Raw genomic sequence first — 20,426 nt, 5'->3', positions numbered from 1 at the left:
TAGATATTTGTTAGTGCATTGTAACGTTATCGATATTATTGTTCTTATTTCCCTGACCGCTATAAAATTGAGAACATATCCTTCTATGGCACTTTATTTTAGTCACACATTTTCAATAGAACAAATTGCATTCAATGAACAATAACACTTTACACGAACAGTATAATTATAACAATAGAAGGATCAAATAAAGGAAAGAAAGAACTAAGTTACATCCAATGCTTGGGGCTTTTAGTGTTATAAATAAAGAACACATTTCTATTATTTTAATATCCTTTAGTTTGTCAGTATTTAATTGAGACTATGTAATGTTTGGACTTATGAAAAGCAGGAAAACGTGGCTTTTTCCCAGAATATTTGCAACAATGAATGTAAGACATCAGGAAAAAAAAGGTTTATAAGATATAAGATTGCTTTTTTTATGCAGTGATCAAATAGTCCAAACAACATATTTCCCCCTAAAAGGGATGAAACGATCTTCAATATTTTAACATATTTTAATAATTATTGTTCATTTGCCGTCAGGCGTGCGTTGCGACAGTTGAACTTGTGTTGTCGTGCCGTAAAGCTTCTCGTCCGACCTGCGAGTGAAGAAGACAAGACTGAAGGCCTTAAAGCTTCTAAATTCATAGACGATGAGAGCAGAGTTAACAACGTGCACTTTCTTTTTATAGACAGTACTGCAGTCCCCCTCACGATGATCATAGAGAATGTGGAAGCTCTGAAGTCGTGGCTGGCAAAGCTCCTGGAGCCAATGTGAGTGTTTGAATTGCAACGACATTTAGCATAGCATGCTACCATTAGCCGGCTAGCCAGTGGGGACAAGCCACACATCAATGGGGCAACTGATGGTGGATTCCTGCACGAGTTAGCCGGCCGGCCCCGATCCCCGCTCGCTGGCCTGTTTCTGGGCAGGTGGTGAAATGTCGATGTCTATCAGCGAGTGGGGTCGAAGGGGTCCACGTTGTGCACCGTGTAGGCCCGTTTGGCTTCATTAGTCGTGCTGTTATTTTCGGTTGGGCAGGCACGCTGCTGGTGGAATGATATGTAACTTTTATAACAGCTGTGCACCTACACCCATTCAGCCTCAACACATCTGCTTTATTTTTTTACTCCTGATTCAAATCTCGAAAAAGTGTCAACTTCCAAGCTGACGCTTTAGCTATATGTTTGTAAGCAAACTAAATACCAATATGTATTTGATTGATTTTCCATAGTTGTGCATTTGATGCCAGTGGAACACATGTGCTCCTCAAAGTTGAGTTTATTGAACATATGTGAGCGATTAAACAAATACATTGTTTTTAGTAAATTTGGATTGAGTTTGGCTTATCTGTCAGGTTGATGAATAAAAATGTTATTTCCAAAAAGCCCATTGCTCAAAGAGTCGGAATACTGTGTCTAGTCATTATTGAAGGGAGAATCCCTGCCTACAATCTGCCATGACTGTCCTATCCTTGTCTCTCCTTCTATTCCCTAATCCGAAGTGGTTCTGCAGAAAGCCTCCCCCTGAGTCTGGTTCTGCAGGTTGTTGGGTTTTTCTCGGCAAAAGTGCCTTGACATGACTATTTTTGATTTGGCACTGTAAGACATTTAATTGAATCGTTAATAACAATGAAACTGTAAGGTGTGGTCCCATGCATGTGCCACATTATAAATACATAAAAGGAGGTAGAAGGTTTAAAGAGATCAATAAAATGGCTGTAAAACATGCTGATATCAAATACACTCTTGTACAACATACAACAGTCAGTTATTGCACTTTTCATTCAAGTTGCAATGAGCTGTTTGCTCAGATTATGTACCTGTGGTAAAAGACGGTTCTGAGTTCGTTTGTCCTGGCCTTTAAGGTCCTGCACCATCTGCTTGAGGGTAGCAGTGGGAACTGAGCGTGACCAGGTTGGGGATTTGTTTGAAAGGATGAGCTGTAAAGTCCCTCATCGTGGTTTTAAGCCACAGCGGTTCTTCATGGAAGTTGTTCCTGTTTGTTTACATTATCAAAGTCCTCTGATTGTTTTTTAACTAGACAACCAGATCTTGTTTGCTCAGGCTCAAGTGACAAATATGATGGTTTTACAGCCAATGGCTGTAAACTTCTTTTTTTTATTATTGCAATAGCTGTACTCTCCTGCTTGCTGACAGGGGTTGTAGTGTGATTGTTTTTTTTTTCATTAAATACAAAATGTGTTAATGAAGCTTATACTGAATTATTTATCTGATTTTCCTGAAAGATTTTGATTTCTAGTTTTTGATTTATTTATTATTGCAATATTTCATCTCGTAGTCCTGATATGTTGCATGCATGGACAAATAGTCTTGTCACCTCCCTTTCTTATTTCATAAAACAATTTGTCAGTAAATGTTCCGTCTTCTGAACAATTTTTAGCATAAAATTGATAAATTTTCTGGATCTCTGTTGCTGATTATACATGTGTTGACTTGCAGATGTGATGCCGACCCCTCTGCATTAGCTAACTATGTAGTGGCCCTTGTGAAGAAGGACAAACCGGAGAAGGAACTCCGAGCCCTTTGTGCTGATCAACTTGATGTCTTCCTACAAAAAGGTACACACTCTATATGAAGCTTGTTTTTCCTGTGTGAGAAAAAAAACGGAAGATTTTCTTCTCTCATTGTGCCAACAGTGAAAAGGCCGTCGACTACTCTCCTGTAGCACAGCCAAGTGTATAGAATGCTGGGTTATCAATTCAGACAATGTTTTCAGTTATGTTTCTACTAATAAAAACTAAAATAAACCTTCTAACATGTTAAGGAGCCATCTTGTACTGTATTTATAGAATGCAGTCCTCAAGGGGATATCATGGCTATAAAGCGTTTGTTTGAGAAGTCACCAGACAACTAAAATGTATAGAAATCAATCTATATCTTTTAATTTTAGAGTGTCTAGTTGTTTATTCAGCTGTACTGTAACATCATGGACTACTTATAAATCCCTGAATAGTCCACCAGAGGGAGTCTTGTGCTGTACTGTGTTTTGCATGATTTTATAAAATTGACTCTCACTCTGTCTCTCTCCACAGCATTACAATTGTATCTTGACTTATCAGGAATATAGTTCACAATGAAATAACAAGGCTTATTTGGTTGTTTTGTTTTTTTTTAATCTTTTTGTCATGTTAGTACGGTTGTCTGTGTTGTCTGTTGTGTACTGTTGTGTCTCATATTGGGGATATATTTAATGATGATTTCTTGAGCTTTTCTTTATTGACAGCTTTTAGTTTTTATCTTTAATGTAAGCGAGCTCAACTGTAAACATGAAATTCACCAGTAGAAGATTCATCCTGATCACATGGTGGGTTTTTTTGTCCTTGCAGAGACTATGGGATTCGTCGATAAACTTTTTGAATGTCTGACAACTAAGAACTACCTTGGAAATGCTGTTGCAAAGGAAGCTCCCAAAGAGGAGATTAAGCCACCTGCTGTGAAGCCTGATGTCGTTGAGGTGAGGATGGAGGGTTTGAAAAGTCCTGGCTTCATCTGAACTGACAATGAGTTGCTTTCCTGTGCAAATAAATTGAGCTTCAATAGTGAAAACTTAAATAAGCGTCATTGTCCCCCCCCCCCCCCACAAGGCTGAAACACCAGAGGAGGAGAGAGAAAACAGGCGAAGGAGAAGTCCTCTGAGAAATCGCCCCGACTTCAACGAGTCCAGGTATGGCTGAGGCTACCGGGATACATGTGACATGGGGATACAGCTATTGTGCATGTTGTTCTTGCTTAGAGCTCGTACCATGCAGCTGTATTTGCACAGTTCATTTCAACCCCCCCTGAGTGTTGCTTTTAGCTTGATGAAGGCCCAGGTGTCCAGTGACTTGTCCCCTGGCTGTGACACACACATTGTCTATACTCTGTTTTCATGTTTCCTTGTAACAAAAGTGATTTGTCATATTTTCATTTCGACCGATCACGGTCTCATTGAAATAGCATTTTCATTTCAACTTTTTTCTCCCCTGACGAACAAGGATGAAAGCGGGTTTTGAAATGTGTCTCCTCTAACACACAGGAACCGCGAGGACAGGCGGCGGGATGAGCGCAAGCGCCGCGACTTTGATCGGCATGGGAAAGGCGGCTGCGACTCCCATCGCGAGCGGGAGCGCCACGAGCGCCGCAGGGGCAGCCCCCGTGGGAGGAGCTACAGTCGGAGTCGCAGCCGGAGCAGGAGTGGCAGCCGAGGCAAGAGCAGGGACAGGGAGCACAGAGGAGGCAGAGGTGAGGCAGCCCTCCACCTTCAGATCACAGAGAAGAGGCTGAACACGATCTTGGATGTCCGTCGGTTTTGTCGCTCAGTGTTGTGGGGAAGTCGGTCGAAAGGGAGGAACAATGTGGACGGCTTTGCAGTCGCACTCATGGGGAGGTTGCAACACGAGTTGGAGTTGGCCGTATTACCCACAAGGTTAATCTGCAAATGGAAGGAAATGGGGGGTGGGGGGGGGGGGGGGGGGGGGGGCTACTTATTGATCAATCACAACTAAAACATTTGTTTAGTGCAAGTGATGGCGCTGTAATACTTCCTGACTCGCGTTTGTGTTTCTTTAACAGACTTCAAGACAAAGTTTGAGGTTGAGAGAAAGGACACCGACGGCTACAACTCGTCTACCGCCTCCGGCCCCCAGCAGCAGCACCCGCCGCCTCTTCTGCCGCTGCCACTACCGCTACCGCTGCCGCTGCCACTGCCGCTGCCTCTGCCACTGCCACTGCCGCGGCCAACACCTCACCCCTTTTCCTCCTCTTCGTCCGTCGGCATCCCGGGAGCTGGAGGCGTCCCCATTGCAACCCCAGCTCACCTGCCCGACAGCACCACAGACAGCTGGTCAGGCTACTTCGGCGCACAGAGGCAGGACCGCGGCGGCAAGCCGTTCCCCAACAAGGGCGCTCCTCTCAAACAACGCTGCAGAGATTATGATGGTGAGAGAAGAGCTTCTTATCTCCAATCCTTTTACCTTTTATCAGTTGCTTTAATTTGCACTTAAATACATTAGCATTCCAATAAATAAGGGAAGTTGGTTAATTTGAAAGCAAATGTGCCCTAATAATTGATGGTTACCATAAGAACTCAACCATTCTCATTCCATGATGGTTCAGTGCCTTGTTTAGTGTCTTCACTAATGACCACTGTTGGCTCTCGCTCCACCGTCCCCTGTGGCAGTAAGCAGAGAAGTAGACTCACGCGTAAAGCTACACAAGAGAGTTTAAACTTACCGACTGTCCCTGAAGGACTCTTTCAGTCGCAGCACCAGGGACCCAGTTTCTTAATGAGGCTGTGGGGGAAGTGCATGTCCTGTATGGTTTATTTTCTTCTGCCTTCAACTGAAACGTGTGTACTTGCTGGTTTGTTTGCATTTAGTGGTACGTGCTACTTTTGTCACCATTTTCAACCACAGAGCCTATTAGGGGTTTTTTCAACACAAGTACACATTCTGTGAGTGTGATTGTGCTCGGGCATTGTTCAGCAGTTGTGCTTTACCTGAAAAGAAGATGATCATTTTAACCGAGATAGACGAGCTGATTATCTGTGGAAAAGACACTTCCAGTATTTATTTATCTGGGATTTCTGTGCATGTTTGAACTGTCGTAAAAATGTTTTTTTTTTTTTATTAGATTAACTAGGGAAACATGAAGAAGAAAGGCACAAAAGAGTCAAATTGCATGAGCTGTCTGTGACGGGGAGAACAAGTATCTGCGCGGTGATGTAGTGCTGAAGCCTTCTGCATTCTAACCATAACGATCCTATTCATGGTTTAATCCAGGCTATATTTGCCAGGAGCAGAGAATGGGAAAGCTTTGTGAAGCTTTAAGGTCATCAGCAAACTGAAATGGCAGCTAAGAATCTTATTCCAAGTTTTATTTTAAATACCTTTTCAAGCCTGTCAAGTCTTCAGTTGAATAAAAGAAGTTGAGCCAGTGTTTTCTCACCTTGTATCTGATCTGAACCATCTATTAATAGATTATTCTCCTCCTTTTGTCTCGACTCTTGCAGAGAAAGGATTTTGTGTCCGTGGTGACCTTTGTCTCTTCGATCACGGCAATGACCCTCTCATCGTTGACGACGTCAATCTACCAAACATCATTCCGTTCCCGCCACCGCCCGTCATGCCCCCCGGCGGCCTGCCCATGCCCCCCATTACGGAGCCGCCCCCCTCCCTCAGGATGCCTTCAATGCCACCCTACACCCAGCCGCCACCACCAGGCATCTTCCCCATGACAAGTAAGTATCACTCACACTTGGTGCCCGGGTAGGAAACTCATATTTGTACAGGAATTGGTAGTGTTGCTCTTACGAGCAGTAAGTCCTCACCACTACATATGATTTCTACAAGTGCTCCGTGAAAAAGTTCACTAACACTAACTCACTAACAATTTAGAGCAATTTCATGTCATCTATTTGTGACTGAATTTTCCTTAAACTCATGTGCAGTCAAGAATGCAACAAAATGACTCCACTATAATAAAACCTGCTGACGGATCTTAAATCCTCTCTGTTGCAAACTAATGTTGGCTAAAGCCTGTCCCTTCTCAAGACACATAATATCCACATTATTCAGCATACTTGATTTCATCTCTCTCCCTTTATGCTTTGGCTTTGATGTTAATGCTACTGGACTTGCAAAATCTGAGTTAGATTTAATGGCTGCATCACTGATCTCTTGGCTCAGTTCTCCCATCTTAGGGGACAGCGGAATCCTCAGTGAATAAAGTACACTTTGCTGTTATTTCCTTTTAGAAAATCTTTTCAAATTGTTGCATTTTGTGAAGTTCTCCTACAGGGTTCATTTTGGGTGCATGTGAAATGTACATTTTTAATGACTTATAAAATGGTTAAAGTAACAGATGATAAACTTGAGCTGCTGCTGCCAGAAGAATCCTTTTTTTTCCCTCCTTCTACCTCCTCTTCATCAAAGCACATTTCTTTTTAGGTCACTCTTTCTTCACTTTTACCACCACACATTACTGATGAATACAACCCAGATACTCGGGAGTAATCAGATCACTGTCATCATCTGATCGGATGTATTTACATGCACTTCACAAATCGTAACATTAAAAATCTCAAGTTGTGCCATTTCAGTCCATTATCCGATCTTTTAGTGAAGCAAGACTCTAAAATCTTATTTTAAAAGCATCTCATCTTGTCTCGTTGAAGATGGTCTTAGTTGAAGGATTTTCAATCAATTGATCATGAAATTTGTCAACGACTCACTCCCTGAAGTAACTTATCATTGACTTTTTCCTCCTGAGCGTCATGTTTATTGCATTCAGTCTTCCACTCGGTTATACCATTTTGAAATAAATCAGATAAACAGGTATACACACATGAAGAGGTCGAAGTTATCGATGTTCAACCAATACTTTTAATTTGATAACGACTGTTGTGTGATGAAGTACCTTCTATTATACTGTTGGCATGATCATTTGAATAATCTGATAACTGGTGGAAGAAACACGCCTTAAGGTTTCTTTTGTTACTGAGCTGCTCAGTTACTGGTTGTATTGTATCAACATATAAGCTGCTTATTCAGCACAGTCAATTAAAAAAAAATCTGATATTCTGTTTCACATTTACTGAAAAGCACAAATAGGGTACGTTTGTTCATTTAAAACATTTTTGTAAAGCTGAAGTATTTCAGGTAATAACCAATCACATGAATTTCAATCGTAGTCCCACTGTGTTTTATTCTGGCAGCTGCTTTTTTTTTTGGGTACGGATTCTCCCTTATATTGAGTGCAATGCTTTTCTTTCTTAATGTTGTGTATTATAAGTCATGAGCTGTGCTGTCATGATCCGGGTCAGATCAGCACTTCAAAACAAAGAGTGAAATCGATGTCGTGCCTGAACAGTACCTGAGACATCAGCTTGGGCTTGTGTCTCCTTCAGGACCCCCACTGATAGTAACCAGTGGGATTGAAACCCCCAACCACCAATCTACCATCAATTCTTCTCCTCCTCCTCTCGGACCACCTGGCGTGGGGCTGCCACCGACTCTTCCTCCTCCTCCTCCTCCTCCTCTTCCTCCTGCACCTCCCTCCTCGTCCTCATCCGTGTCCCTTCGTCCCCAATATATCCAGTCTGAATGTAAGCACAGAGGCGTTTCCTATTCAGATTGGGGCTGTGTTTAGAACAGACACATGTCTTGCTTTTCAATTGTTTTTCTTTGGATTAGGATTCTTTGGATTTTTCTTGTTGCCTCTGTGCTCGGCTGTAGAATGTCTTCTTACGTTAGCTTGATATCTGTGGCTGCAATGACAGTTGTGGACCAGAGGGGGGTGCTGTTTGTTAACTAAAGAGCTCTGAGTAGCTCTGAAAGCAAAAGAAATACTTCCCGAACTAAAAATGGGAGATTCAACTTTTTTTCTCTTCATAAGTACACTTTATAATCCAACTTCGTCCTGTGATGAGTTTCATTTAGCATATTTGTGTTGCAGAAAACAATTCGAGTTCCAAGACTCCATTTTTTTTTTTTTTTTTTTGCTTTATTATTATTGTCGATATGAATTTAAGTTGTTTTTTTTTTTGTTTTGTTTTTTCTATCTATCAAAATTTAATTTAAAGCTATTATTCACCACGTCATGGTAACACTCCGGTTTACGAATATAAACCATTTATATATCTATGTTGTGGGCTGATTTACTGTTGATTGTAAAGGCTTGTTTCCTCTGACCTCGTGTGTGTGTGTGTGTGTGTGTGTGTGTGTGTGTGTGTGTGTGTGTGTGTGTGTGTGTGTGTGTGTGTGTGTGTGTGTGTGTGTGTGTGTGTGTGTGTGTGTGTGTGTGTGTGTGTGTGTGTGTGTGTGTGTGTGTGTGTGTGTGTTTACTATATATACTCAGATAACTACGATCCAGAGGGGTATAACCCAGAATCTCCCGGCCTGACAGCTGCCGGTCGTAACCCATATCGTCAGTTCATCCCCCGAGTGCAGAGTCAGCGCTCCAACCTCATCGGCCTCACCTCGAATGAAGGACAAGGCTCCAGAGGTAGTATGTACTTCTTTTTAATTGCTATATAATAGTTTCATTATTGAATCATGACTTTATTTTGAAAAGAGCAGAATGCATAAAAAGAATGCTTGTGATTGTGTTTGTGTCCGCCAGCTGCCAACATAGTAATCCAGACGGAGCCTGCCACTGCAGCCAGCATCCCTGGAAGTAATGTGTCGCGTTTCAACTCGGAGCAGGACAGCAGGAAGAGGCCCATGGGAACTAATACATCTGAGGCACCGGCCATTAAAAAACCCTGGATGGACAAGTACGGAAAGTCACACGCATGCATGCATTTGTGGTTTTACTCCGAATTCGACGGGAACTTTTTGGAAAGGAAATCCCCACTTGTTGGAAAGAAAACCTGAGAACTAGAATTGCATACATTTGGTGCAAGCGTTTCTATGTAATTTGAAGAACAAGGGCATTTGCAATTTGATCGATTTGGTTCCGCACCCCAATTGCCATTACTGCTAAAAGAAACCAGGCTACCTCAGGTCAGCAGCTGCTGCTCCTCCGTCTCGGTTGTAGTAAGCAGGACACACACAAATATCCCAACAACTGCGATGCTTTTCCGCTGTAAAGGCCCTGCCTGTAATCCACCTTTCAGGTCCGGCAGGTTGAAATGGAGCCTTTTTTTGCAAGCGTCTCCCATTATATGGCATGAAGGGTTTGGGTTGACTGCAGAACTTAAATCTTAAGTCATCAGTCTTGGTCCTGTTTCAGTTGCCGTCATGTGTGAGATGAACATTGAAAAGAGTCGATCTGAGGGGAGTTTCTCTTGATATCTTCCTTTAGGCCAAACTTTAACAACCAGCATAAGGGCAACTTCCCCAAGAGGAATCACTACGTCAACACAAAGCTGGAGGTGCGCCGGATCCCGCGTGAGCTCAACAACATCACCAAGCTCAACGAGCACTTCAGCAAGTTTGGAACCATCGTCAACATACAGGTAAAAGGGATGTTTTGTTTGTTTTTAAATTTCACTTTGGACTGTCGCGCGCAAGTGTCCAAGCGAGAGTGTGGCTCTGATGCCAGGTGGTGTTTGGCGGAGACCCGGAGGCAGCCTTGATCCAGTACACAAAGAATGAGGAGGCGAAGCGGGCCATATCCAGCATCGCGGCAGTTCTTAACAACCGATTCATCTGCGTTTACTGGCACCGTGAGCCCAGACCCAACAACCCAGGCTTGCAGGAGCAAACCTCCTGGGGCCAATCAGCTGTGTCGGCGCCCAACCACACACCACAGCATGGCAACATGCATAAGGTCAGCATTTAAAGGATGAAACAAACCTGTCGTTTCACAACTAATGTTGCCTTTTTTGAATAAACTTCTCATTTAATGTTTGTTTGGTTTTGTTTTTTTTTCCTCCGTATATTTTTGTTTTGTCCTCAGGGGATCAGGCAGCACAATCCAGCCGCTTATGTGCTAAACAAGACCGTACCAAAGCATCATCTTCCGACAACAGCCGGCGCCACTGCTTTAACCAAGCTGGACGGTCTGAGCGCAAACACAGAGTCTCCTAATGTATGTGTTCATCTGACATCGGTACCCTGCAGTAAATGTCACGGATGTTAATAGGAATGTGTCCAACTCCTCTGCTGCTCGTGCTCCTTTAAGTTAGTTAAGACAGAAATCATGTTAGAGACACGTGAATTGTGTTCCCATACAGTGTAAGATGTTCGCTTTATGATTGCAATCATGTGGCTTCTGGCTGTTGTCTTATCTTGATGACCTAATTGTGTTTGTGTGTGTGTGTGTGTGGTTTTTGTGTTTTTTCCTCACCCTCTGTGACTCTTCAGGTAGCGCCTGCGCTCACAAACCCACAAAAGGGTCCGTACTCTTCCACAGCTCTGAAGTCATTGTCAAAAAGCCTCGGCAAAACGGGGAAAGCTTTGGAAGCACAGGAGGCCCTAAAAAAGAAACAGGCATGTTGCTCAGTTGAGATTGGCCTCCAAGTTTTTCTTGGATTTTGAATTTTTTTTTTATGAATGTTTTGTGTCTATTTAATCTATGTTTCTCCTTCTCGTGTAGGAGGCTCTAAAACTTCAACAGGACATGAGAAAGAAGAAACAAGAGATGTTGAAGGCGCAGATTGAGTGTCAGAAAGTAAGACATTGTTGTTGCACAAAGAGCCTTTTCGAAGTGTTTTCCAACTCATTTAATCTGGTTGCTTGTCCCTCCTCCTGCTCCAGGTGCTGATTAACCGCCTGGAGAAGAACCGCGGTATGAAGCCTGAGGAGCGGGCCAACATCATGAAAACCCTGAAGGAGCTCACAGAGAAGATTACCCAGCTGCAGAATGAAATGAACCCGGCCTCCCAGCTCTCAAGTGGCAACGCCAACCACAACCAGCCCAAAACCAAGACGGATGTGAGTCTGGGCCACTTTGACTTTGTGTGTTTTGAACTCAATGGCAGCAGAACCTCCTTCTTTTTGCATCTTACTTCAGAATGGGCTATCTAACATAGTATAACGAACAAACGTTTGTCCAGGCCCAGAAGGAGTTACTGGATGCTGAACTGGACTTTCACAAGAAGATGAGCTCTGGAGAGGACACGACGGACCTGAAGCGAAAACTGGGGCAACTACAAGTCGAGGTAATGCGTTCAGCCACACAGACGGCTCACACTGCCTCAGACATGCACAGATACAAAGAGAGAGACGGTGACAGCATCTTGCGTCATCAACACTTTTCTTGAGAGCTGAATTAGAGGATGTGTTACCAAGAAAAGCCCCAGAGGAAGTTTGCAGAAAGGACTGAATTCGCATTGAAGTGAGTCCTGCAACTGGAGGAGAGAGTTGAATTCTGCACACGTGGCAATGGTCATAAGTAAAAGTAATACAATATTGTATTGTAGCACCAAAAAGGAGTACATAATACAGCTCACAAGATAGAATCTGTTTGGGGTTTTTTTTCATCAGATACCTTCATGTTTTATTAGGGTTCGAGCACTGAGCGTGCTCCATTCTGCCTCAAATATCACACGTGACATCACAGTCTTGTCCACATCACAGCCATATAGCGACTCTGTCGTGGCGCCACTTCAGGACCTGGGCATGGCAACGCCACAAACTTTGATATCTGCCATCAAACAAGAAAATCAGTTTAAATACTCTCAAAGTCGTCTGATCTGACTCAAAACGTAATATGTTGAGTGACAGACCAGATGGGATCACAACCACATGATGATGACCACCATTGGCCATAGCGCAACCTGCTGGAAATGGGAAGTACTGTGTAAATAGACTGAACATGGTCTGTTGGGCCTCCAACTTTATATGTTGCATCCGAGTCAGGATGTGATCACAACCATTGATCCAGACTCTCCGCCGTATTGGACAGGGCATCTCACCCTCGGGCAGGCAGCACCAGAGTCAAAGCAAAGAGAACAACTATGCCTATATTATGTATACAAAAGGAGCAGAGTTTGATATTTGAACCAGGGCGAGAAGGTCAAGTGCCACTGACGTCATCTTGAGTTTGCCCCTGTTCACTAAATCCTGTCTGGTCCAGATGAATTATATCTGGTATGATGCTTTTGAGTTTCCAGCCTATGATTGAGGCGAACAGTTTGTAGTTGTGGTTTAATAAACTATTTGATTGATGATAAGAGCAGTATCATTTTCTCCTTTCAGTCCTTTGGTATTACTGCAATAACCGCCTCTCGCCATAGGGGGGCGTCTCACCGTTTAGTAGTACCCAATTAAAAGTTCTAAGCAGAAGTGGAGTCAGTAGTTCTTTTGAGGTTTTCTTCCATTCAGCACTTTATCTGTCTGTTCCTGGGGTTTTGTTTGATTTTGTAACCTTCTCCAGTTCTATAGGGGTTATGTCATCCTGTCATATTTAGTTTTCATCTTCAGAAATGTCAGGGAGATTGAGAGAATTAGGGAAGAAATCTGTCACACTGCGTGTGGGGGTTCTTTGTTTATTAATTTTTTTAGGAGGAGAGATTTTTCATAACCCTGACCCTGGTTTTTCGATTTTTAAGAATATAATTTCCAGTGTGTCTGTATCAATTGAACAATTTTCTCACAACTTATAGTTATTTGAATAAATAGTTAAATACTTCTATAAATGCTTTGTTTTTTTTGATGTTTTTTTTATAGTAGCCCATGTTTAGCATGAGCTGTGAATTTCAATCGTCCTGTACATGGGGGGTTCGAGTAATAATATGCTAAATATTGGCATTTCTCTGCTCAGTTCTTTTTTTTTTTTCTTTTTTTAATTTATACAATTAGGGCTATAATAAGAAATACCATTAGTGTCGTTAAGCAGAATGTTTTTAGCCAAAAGCACAGTAAAGTTGTAAAAATGTCACTTTCCCCTCTCATGTCTCACTATCAGACAACATAGTTTTTGTCAGCAACACCCTTTTTTTTGTGTGTGCGTGAGTGTCTGTGTTAACCTCCAGGTCCTAAATTAGCTCGTTGTTAAAAATGCATAGATGCCCCTCCCCCCACCACCCCATCCATCCGAAGCCAGTCTTCCGTCTGCACATTAAACTGGAGCCACTTAAGCAAGCCCGGAGGAGCAGCCCCTAACGAAGCCAAATCCGACACAAGTCGTACACTGATGGAGCCACGTCTCATTAAAGTTTGAGTCGCTGGGTCCTTGTGAGGAGAATCGCGGGATGACAATTAAAGGCAGAAGTGAGGGAAGGAGGGACAAATGGATGTGAGAGTGGCTCTGAGGTTACGGAGTGGTTACGGAGCAACGAGATGCTGCTTTAAAAAATGGAGGAGTGACAACTAATGGTGAAGGGCAGAGAGGGACAGACATCTCTCTCTCAAGACATCTTTTAAATGTTTTTTTTTTTCCTTCCCACTGGATGCTTCTTTGTACTATTTGTTTTAATTAGATCATCTGGACGAAGGTCTAAATCAGAGGTGTCGGGACACATTTTAGTTCAGGGGCCACATACAGTCTACTTTCATCCCATGTGGGCTGGGCCGGTTAAATAGTTGCATGATAAACCTTTAATTTAAAGATTGTCTTCGTTGTGCAAAATATACTTGATGGAAATGTTTTAATTTTTGCAAAACCAAACAACTGCTACTGAAAATTGCAACGATTTCAAACATAAAGCCAATTTGAATGATATCTTCTTGTGCAAAATACAGTGAAATAGCTTTAAAAAAAATGTTAATGTTGCATTTTGGGCATTTTTACAAACTCCTATAAGGCCTGATTGGAGCCTCTTGCAGGCCGGTTTTGGCCCACAGGTCTTGTTTGACATCCCTGCTTTGGAGGATTTTTAATAGATTTTTTTATATATATATATTTCCTTGTAAACTGGACAATGGCTCGGCATCATGCTTTTTATGGTTTGCACATCACTTCTAGTCATAAGGAATATTTAATCATTTTCTTAAAATACAGACTAAAGCGATGCCTTGCCATTAATGTCTGTGCGTATCGAGTTCAGAAGCAACGTTCAGCAAGTCGTTCTACAACATTAAACCTCTCGGTCTGTCCTCCTCCTCCTCCTCCTCTTCTTCTTCCTCCAGGCGACCAGGTTGGGGCTGATCCGGCCTCCGGCGGGTCGAGGCCGAGGACGGGGCAAGATGCCGCTGGAGCCGGGCGCCATGCACGTGGGCCGCGGCCGGAGCCGGAGCCGAGACATGATGGGTCGCGGCGGGACGGTGAACCGCATGGTGGTGGACCACAGACCCCGAGCCCTGGCGATTCTCGGCGTCACGCAGGAGGAGAAGGAGGAACTCATGCCACACTTTGTGGTGAGGAAACGCACGACGTCCAACACTGGATTTAATATGTGTAGATCTTAAATCACACCATGTTTTAACGTGTGTAAACTCTCTGGTCTTAGAAATTTGGTGAAATCGAGGATCTCCGTCACCAAGACGCCACCAGTGTCATCATGACCTTTAAGACACGGAGCGAAGCAGAAAATGTACGTCACACGACGCCAAAATGGGCGTCTTTGTCCGTGCGCTCCACTCCTCGCATTCTGAAGCGCGTTTGAAAAAAGTTATTCCAATAATGGTTTTGCGTCTGGTGTTTCAGGCAGCCAACCAGGGAGCGAAATTCAAAGGTCGCGTCCTGCAGATTTCCTGGTACAAGCCCAAGACGCCCTCCGTCACAGCAGAACCCGAGGACGAGGCGAAAGATGAAGACAATACGGTACGACACGACGGGAATCCCATCTTACGGCGCGGCGGCATATAGTCTGGAAAGGAGGTCAATGTGCAGCACAACTTCAAACTTTGGGAAGTTTCAGTTATATTCACAGATTTCTACTTGTACATTTCTTTCGCCGCTGCTTCTAAATTTTTCACCGGGGCTCCCAATGGAAAATCAGGACGAGCCTCTCAGTACTAAGAGCATCTCGGCCCCTTGAGTGCAGCTGCATTACTGTCAGGTGGAATCCTTATACGTATTTTCATGTGTTCAGCTGCATTTTTTTTTTTTGAGGCTACAGAAATTTAAGTTAAGACTTCCCTGGATCATTTAATTTCTTTGAGACCCAGTGTGTAATTTTCAACAAACCGTGATCATCGTCTCCTCTGATCACTTCTTCCCCCTTAATTTTGGTTTCCTTTCGATGCAGTCACCTCATTCTGTGTTTGTGAAAGCCAAGCAGAAGAGGTCGCCAGTCTTTATCTCCTCATGCTGATGTTTATTAGGTGCACTTATACCAGATGTTTGTGAAATACTAGAAAGAGGTGGAAAATAGACTTTCCATATAAACTCAAGATGTCACATAACGGCGGCGCAACGAATCTGACCTGGATGGCTATATATTACTCTCGTCTCCGCATCGATGACATTTTCTCTCAATCGAGGGTGTCAAACATAAGGCCCAGGGCCAAATCCAGCCTGCAAGAGACTCCGATTCGGCCTGCAAGACCAAACAAGTTGTAAAAACGTCAAAAAAACCAGTGTTTTTTATTTTTTTTAAACGAATTTCTTAAGAAATTAACACTGAGACCTGAGCTGAGATGTCGGTGATGCTGCCTTTTTGCTATCAAGCTTGCCTCAAAGCCAAGCTGTCAGGGTGAGTTTGTAAAAAAAAAATAAATAAATAAAAACACAAATTGCCACAGCTATCGGGAGAAGATTTTGGAGAATTCGCTGTACTTTGCAACAGAAAGTATCATTCAAAGTGGATCTATGTTGACATTGTAGTCATTTTCAGTAGTAAGCGCTTGGTTTTGTTGGAAAATGGAGACGTTTCCGTCACGTACACTCTGCACCACAGCAAATACAGATTTCAAAGTTCAAATTTCAAGGTTATTACGGCACTAGTTTACTGGTCCAGCACACTCCAGATGAAATTGGGCTGCAAGTGGCGCCTGAACTAAAATGTGTTTGACACCTCTGATCAAACAATAAATGATGCAAAGAAGCATCCTGTGGACGGAAAACAAAAGTTTGTTTCTTCATCACAAACTCAAGAGCTTCAATCATTGTCAGACACCAGAAAAGTGACCGTTTCCTCCATTTCAACAGAAGGAAGCCAGCTCCTATCTGCCCGGGGAAGCGGAGGAAGAAGAGGAGGAAGAGGAGGACGACGATGAAGACGACGAGTATGAGAGCCGGTCTTGGAGGCGATGAAGAGATTCGATTTTGTGATCAGCTTCTCTCCAGCAGAATTAGTGGGCTTTTTTTTTTTCCTCCTACAACACCTCACTTTATTCTTATTTTTTATCTCCTCTGCAGTATTTTTGAACTAATTTTAGACTCTAATCAAAGTCTCAACATCTTTACTTTATTGTACATCAGAAGAAGTTGGGAGTCGGCAGTTCTTGCGTCCCCCGTCTAAACACTTTGAAACGTCTCACTTTTGCTGAGAAAGATAAATGTTAAGTTGTTCTGATAGATAGATAGATTAAAAAAAAAAAAAAAACAACCTATGTAAGTTTTAGTGTGCTTACCAGATGCTAAATATCAGTAATGCACAACATTTGTGTCTACTGTGAATAGGTATTTTTATACATACTGTATTTAAGCTCTTTTCTCACCAGTTTTTGTAAAAAAAACAAAAAAAAAACAAATCTCGTCCTCAGTTCAGGGACAGCCATTCCATCACCAATAAAAACGTTCTCTGTCGCTACCAGAGAGATATTTATTTATTTTTCCACCACATGAATGCACTGTGCCGTACCGTTATTGGCAGAGTATGGTATGGTTCACAACTTCACACTGGCTCGGAGGTGTGGAAATCCCCAAAAAGGTCCAAGAAAGAAAATGTGTGTGATTGTGACACCGGGTGGCTCGTCTGAATCATGAGCTCATTTATGCTGCTTCTTAAAGGACATCACACCCTCTTTCATACTGTACCATCACCATATTGTAGCCGATGCAGGTACAGAAGGATGACCGTGCAATAGAGAAACCCAATGTTTACAAATTGCTGTGTCCACACACGTCAGATACAGTCATGTAAATCAATATTTAACTCCCCACCACCACCCATCTTCTTTATGTTTTCTTGCTTCCTTATTGTCCAGTGCCACTCTGTAAATACACACCTCCAGACCGGTGGTTGGCATTTTCAAAGAGTGTGTAACATTTTCACTTGTTCTACTCTGTCCCGCGGCGCCTCGACGAGCCGGACGGCACAAAGATCAGATCGCCCATTTCAGAAATGTGAGATCCATAGACAGGTGTTTGAATGTAATACTGAACAGTTGTTTTAATATATATATATATATCTATATATGTATAATTTCTTTGCCTTACACAATCAGCGGATTGCTGAGTTTTTACAGGATTTGTGATTTACTTTTGTAAATTTTGTAAATGGTTGAGAGAGGAAATACTGTTTTGCTTTGTTTTTTTTGTTTTTTTGTTTTTCTGGTTGTATCCGATAGAAAACTTTAAGCAGGAGTGACTATAATCTGCTTCTTTTCATGAATTTTGCTTTGTGTTAGTCCATCTTGTGATTTCACAAAAATTTGACAGTTTGTTTTCCAGAAATGTTCAAACACTGAGAGAGCCATGCACCTCACGAGAGGTTGTTGTTGTTTGTTTTGTTGTTCTTTTTGGGGGTTTTTTTTGGGGGGGGGGCAGCTTGGCCCGAGTGCAACCATTTGAGATCCGGGGACAAAACTTCTATTTGACCTTCCTCACGTTTGAATCCTCGGGGTGGGAGGAATTGGATCCACTCAGACACATATAGAAACATACACATTCTGTCGCTCCCGGTCGGTTAATAGCTGTTTACATGCAACCAACCTGAGTGTTGCTCAGCGTGTTCTCACTCATATCCACTTAGAGAAGCAGGAAGGTAGAAGCACCAACATGTGCAGCACATGTGATTTCAGGCACGAAAGGATTCTCTGTCCGTCACTCTCATACGCACAACCGTCAACACGGCCCCCACCTTCTGTGTTTGTTTGGTTGCATATCTCACTGCCAGTGACCTCATTGTCCCTTTTTGAGCAGATCTTTCATCCACACATCATGTCAGTCAAAAGGAGGCTGACACTTTTCCTTTTGGCACTTTGTACTTCTTAATTTTATGTTTTTGTTTTGGGGTTGTTGTTTTTTTTTTTTTATGAGGTCACTGACTGGTTGAACGTTTTGTCCGAGTGAGGATTCAAGAGAGGGTCTCTCCCACTTTTTTTTTTTTTTTGTAATATCTCCCTGTATGCTACCATCACACAAATAGTTGTAAAAAATGTAAAATGTTTATTGGATAATAGTTTTGGATTTGTTACTGTTTATATTTGCAGGATGTGGATGTATTTTCTTCATGTATTTTGTTTGTAAAAATGGATTTCTAATTTACTAGCATGTCTGCTTTTGCCAATAAAGTTGGAGGAATGGGGTGCTTGTACCACGATAAAAAAAAAAAAAAAGAAAAAGGAAAAAAAGAAGGAAAACAACTGAATTGGATTTTGTTGGGAAAGGTTGGGTTAAAAAAAAAAAAAAAGAATTGCAGAGGAAAAAAAGTTAACATTGGCAAGGGGGGGGATAAAAAATGCAAGCAAAAGCATTCCTGAAAATATTACCCTATACTCTTGTCTGGTCTCTTTCTTTCTGGGTGGTATTTTCACTTCATCAATCATGTACCAAAATATAGATATTTGAATATATTTATAGTTCAATAATGTAAATCTACACAAAGTCTACATGGTTTGGGGGCCACATATGACTCTACAGCCCTTCTCCAGTGGCTCCCTGAAGCTTTCATTATATGTAATGTAAATCAACATTTTTCATTTTTGTTTGCATTCCACACTGATTTTTTAAAAGAAAAGCTATAACAAGAAAAAAATAGTACATTGTTGAGGAAAAGAAAGGATAGTTTGCTTGAATAGCTGAAACTGTTCTAACCATTAGGAAATGGGAGCTTTGAATAAGCGGCTGAAATGGATCAGATGATGCATTAAAGAGGGAAAATCCATAGAAAACATGTTTTTGTATGGGTAGATATTTTAAGTTTCATTATTTCTGATAGTAATTAGGATATTTTGCAGCTGCATTCAAGCTCATATGGTGCAAAAGTGTGAAAATGGCTCATCTGGTCATAGAGGCATCAATGAAGTGTGACATTGAAACCAGGCTTAAATATTGTTACATACAGGAACCCTGAACTGTTGTTGATTCAAAGATTTCAGATTTCAAATATTACAAGGCAGGGACATGTTTCCTGAGCAAGGCCAAAGATGGGATATTAATAAAAAAAAAAAAAACTGCAGAAATACCAAAATGCAAACTGGAGACAATTTAAAGACAAAAGTACAGTATAAAGATGACATTTTTGGAGGTGTGGAAATCCGAACTAGTGCTGCAAAAACCTCTTTACGTACTTGGTAAACATACAAGCTGGAGGGTGTCACGTCAGCTGTTTGTACAATAAACTGAGAAAAGGTGTAAATGACAATTTGTGTATAATTACAGAGACAATGTCTCGTCCTGGAGTCTAAATCTAATCCGAGTGGAAATCAAATCAATCTGCAGATATTAATCAAAGCAGACAAAACCTTCAAAATGTGTTTTTATCAGTCTGTCATGATGCTGAGGTTCATATGAACTGAAGATAATCCAACTGATTCTTGTCAGGTTTGTTCCGACAACATTTTCACAAAGAGGAGGACGAACATACTTAGTAAATAGTCCAACAAGTCACAGTGTGTTGATTTTTTCCGCCCCGGCCTGCACATCATGCAGATCTGAAAGTTTGGCTGCAACAAGTTTGTCTGGTGAGAAAAGATCTTTGGCCCTTTTAATCTCTGTAATGAATAAGAACACGCCAGCGTGGTAATGGATGCCTGCCACCGTGCTGCTGAATTATTCAGGGTCTGAGAAACCAGAGAGGCGGCGAGGAGGATCGGATGGACCCACTTGTGTCATCAGCCCGCCTCTTCCCGCCTGGGTCTTCTTTCGGCCCGTCCTAACCCGGCTCCACCAGCTTTAACCAGGCAGCCACATGAGAACCTGCCAAGCAGCTCCGAGGAGGAGAC

General features: G+C 42.3%; 1 protein-coding gene across 1 annotated transcript; it reads left to right on the top strand.

Annotated features, from left to right (window-relative positions):
• The first annotated feature begins 593 nt into the window (after positions 1-593).
• On the top strand, positions 594-18,920 carry rbm27 (RNA binding motif protein 27). Its single transcript, XM_080508219.1, has 21 exons — positions 594-756; positions 2,446-2,564; positions 3,333-3,460; positions 3,591-3,670; positions 4,022-4,227; positions 4,558-4,923; positions 5,996-6,223; positions 7,892-8,089; positions 8,842-8,988; positions 9,106-9,259; positions 9,790-9,943; positions 10,030-10,257; positions 10,387-10,518; positions 10,794-10,919; positions 11,026-11,100; positions 11,187-11,363; positions 11,486-11,590; positions 14,502-14,729; positions 14,822-14,905; positions 15,019-15,135; positions 16,465-18,920. The coding sequence occupies exons 1-21, from the start codon at positions 698-700 to the stop codon at positions 16,567-16,569; spliced, it is 3,216 nt and encodes a 1,071-aa protein (XP_080364345.1). The 5' UTR covers positions 594-697; the 3' UTR covers positions 16,570-18,920.
• The last annotated feature ends 1,506 nt before the right edge of the window (positions 18,921-20,426 follow it).

The sequence above is a fragment of the Blennius ocellaris genome (genome assembly GCF_963422515.1).
Source record: "Blennius ocellaris genome assembly, chromosome: 14".
NCBI lineage: Eukaryota > Metazoa > Chordata > Actinopteri > Blenniiformes > Blenniidae > Blennius > Blennius ocellaris.
This window is presented reverse-complemented; position numbering and strand designations above follow the sequence as displayed.

Coding starts and splice junctions, on each gene's coding strand:
- rbm27 (XM_080508219.1), top strand. CDS start 698: ATGATCATAGAGAATGTGGAAGCTCTGAAGTCGTGGCTGGCAAAGCTC. Junction 11,364..11,485: donor AGCCCAAAACCAAGACGGAT/GTGAGTCTGGGC, acceptor ACGTTTGTCCAG/GCCCAGAAGGAGTTACTGGA. Junction 14,730..14,821: donor AACTCATGCCACACTTTGTG/GTGAGGAAACGC, acceptor CTCTGGTCTTAG/AAATTTGGTGAAATCGAGGA.